The 3,142-nt window shown below is 34.9% G+C and overlaps 1 protein-coding gene across 2 annotated transcripts in view; it reads right to left on the reverse strand.

Annotated features, from left to right (window-relative positions):
• Positions 1–1,045: 1,045 nt before the first annotated feature.
• LOC132625952 (methionine aminopeptidase 2B-like) overlaps positions 1,046–3,142 on the reverse strand; it is an 18,210-nt gene continuing 16,113 nt past the window's right edge. For both annotated transcript variants that reach the window (XM_060340626.1, XM_060340627.1), the window contains exons 10-12: positions 2,330–2,473; positions 2,031–2,248; positions 1,046–1,443 (exon numbers count right to left, since the gene is read on the reverse strand). In XM_060340626.1, coding sequence (XP_060196609.1) covers positions 1,333–1,443; positions 2,031–2,248; positions 2,330–2,473 — 473 coding nt within the window. In that variant the 3' untranslated portion in view covers positions 1,046–1,332. The remainder of the gene's footprint in view (positions 1,444–2,030; positions 2,249–2,329; positions 2,474–3,142) is intronic.

Genomic DNA, 3,142 nt, shown 5'->3' on the forward strand with positions numbered 1-3,142 from the left:
TTGATTTTCTAAGCACTTTTTTTTTTAACATTGTTTATTTTTTTAATATGGGATTCACTTTTTTTTTAATATTGCTTGATTTTGTTAATATGAAATCTACTTTTTTTTCTCGTGAGTTTGGATGTGGTGGATTCCACTTTTTTTTCTTCTCTTTTTTTTTATTACTGGTTGGTGTAATATGGGGCCCACAATTTAAAAAAAAAATATTAGTAGTTGTTTAATATATGTGGGCGCACAATTTTTTTTTTAAATATTAGTAGTTGTTTAACTGTACAATAATTTTATTTGCTCCTCTAATGGGTTGATACGCATGCGGCAATGAATCCATCAGGCTATATGGGCCCACAATTTATTTATTTTCAAAAATTGAAAAACGGATATATATATATTTTAAGTATGTTGTTGTACAATAATTTCATTTGCTCCCACTAATGGGTTGATACGCATGTGACAATAAATCCATCATTATTGATTTAATTGTTTGATTTTGTAAGCATTTTTGTATTTTAAGTATGTTGTTGTACAATAATTTCATTTGATCCCTCTAATGGGTTAATACGCATGTGGCAATAAATCCATCATTATTGATTTAATTGTTTGATTTTCTAAGCACTTTTTTTTAACATTGTGTTTTTTTAATATGGGATTCATTTATTTTTTTAATATTGCTTGATTTTGTTAATATGAAATCTACTTTTTTTTCTCGTGAGTTTGGATGTGGTGGATTCCACTTTTTTTTCTTCTCTTTTTTTTTTATTACTGGTTGATATTTAATATGAGGCCCACAATTTTTTTTAAATATTAGTAGTTGTTTAAAATATGTGAGCCCACAATTTTGTTTTTTCAAATATTAGTAGTTGTTTAAAATATGTGGGCCCACAATTTATTTTTTTAGCCCACAAACGAACGACGAAAAAGTGCTTAACGGACGACGAAGGGGCACCAACTGGTGCTTCTATATAGTAGTAAAGTAAAATAATATATAATAGTAGATATGTGACAAGATTTCCAGTGTAAGCAATATGAATAGTGAAGTTAATGCTGCTTGAGAAAAGGATATACTTTACTTCAAACTTCAATATTCTATGCAAAATGGAAGAGAATCCAATAAAAGTTTTAGAACACAACAAAAGAGAGGCCTTTGAGGAATTGATCTAACAGTTTATTCTATCATCTCCATTTTTTTCCATTTTCTGTATTGATTCATTAAAAGCTAGGATATCCCCTCTCACAGAAGTACGACGCTACACGACGAGAAGCATACAGGGAAAAAAATAATCCTTTTTCCTCACTGAATTCCAGAATACAAACCACACACGAGATTTATATCGTTTAATAGTCATCGCCTCTCGATACCACCTCTTTGCAAGTCGGACGAAGTAAAATGGTGTGCTCAAACTGAGATACATAGCTCCCTTTAATATCACAAAGTGGAGGATATGGCTGCCAAAAGAAAAAGCAAAAGACAGCAAAACTTCAATTTTGGATCATGATAGAGGCATAAATCACGTGGTAACGACTTTACTGTTGCTCCAAGCCTCCTCTATTAGTTAACAAATATAGGAAGATAAATTTAAATCTAAGATAAAGGAAAATATAGGAAGTGTTGAACGGCGCTATAAATGTCATAAGCAAAGGCTGTACTCCCTCCATCTCAACTTTTGTGAAGGCGTTTGACTGGACACGAGTTTAAGATGAAAGGAAAACTTTTAAAACTATATATTTGTGTGGCTATAAATCATCTCATTAAGGGTAAAATGGAAAGTTTGAAGTTAACAACATAGCCCGTGTGATCGCACAAGTGGGGTCTGGGGAGGGTGGGGTGTACGCAAAGAGTCGAATTTTAAAGTTTAAATTGTTACTAAATATAGAAAAGTGTCATTCTTGTTAGGACCGACTAATAAGGAAAGAGTGTCACATAAATTGTGACGGAGGGAGTATTAATTAACAAATATAAGGAATTGTGCAGCCAAGCCTGAACGTCACAAATGAGCCAAACTCATGAATGTAGCTTGAGGTCGGTCACATACCTGAACAATTCCAGCATCACATAAGTTCTTCAATGCCATCAGATATTTTGTCTCACCAAGGCGGTCTAGATAACGTCTGCAGAACGCCAATGTCGAGAAATTCTTATTTATTGTTGCCAGCAGTTGTTTAGCTCTGGGTAGCCGCAATGGAATGTGTCCGATATCAAAGTTTTTCATATAATGGCTGCATTCTAGATCTTCCCTCACATATCCCTTTCCTAACACATGGAGATGCGAGACAAGAATTAGTTTAGCCAGTTACATTAATGTCACTCTTTCACACAGAAAACGGAAATTACCTGTTGATCCAAAGGTCTCAATTGCATAAAATTCACCCTCTTCCATTTTGGTTTGTTCTCCTCCTTTAACAATTGGAACAGACTTTCCTGCATGGATTTGATACTGCCCAACACTGTGCCCGTTCAGATTTCGGATGCTCTTAACTGCCAATTGCACAGCATTAGCCAGAATTTGATTTTAGAAATAATCAGAGAGTTGATAACAATAAGTTTTAAGTTTTCATAATTGAATCTTGGGTAAAGAGGACTAACCCCCAAAGCAAATTTCACTCAAGGGGTTAATTCAATCAAATATCAGCTGGCTTTTTCAAGTCATTTACACACTTCAGATAACCCTCACAGTTTTAAAGGGGAGGAATATTAACAAATCCAAGTATCCAGTCCGAAATAACACTAAATAATGGGTAGTGAAGTTCAATGTCTTTGTAAGCTCACCCAACTCAAAGAAAAAAATCAACTATACACGCACAGAAGCCCGGGTAATACAGCAAGACTGAAAATACTGAGGTAACTTTAAAAGTCCAACAAATATAATGTGGACTATCATACAATTCAATATATACGGCTGCTAAATAAATTACTTTGCCTATCGACATATAGGTCTTTTTCTCCACGATGTTATGTCATGACATAGGTTATTTTTTTATGACAAGAAAACCCGCAGCAGCTACCTTTCGAGTGCGCATAGGGTAAACCCCGCTCCTGTGCAATAGCCCGCAAACCACACAGGAGTGATAACCCGCACTAGGCAAGCCTTGTATGACGAGCTCGGCCCAGAAGGCAAATCCCCTGCTGTCATAGACGGGGGGTTTC

This window comes from Lycium barbarum, chromosome 2 (assembly GCF_019175385.1).
Source record: "Lycium barbarum isolate Lr01 chromosome 2, ASM1917538v2, whole genome shotgun sequence".
NCBI classification, from domain to species: Eukaryota; Viridiplantae; Streptophyta; class Magnoliopsida; order Solanales; family Solanaceae; genus Lycium; species Lycium barbarum.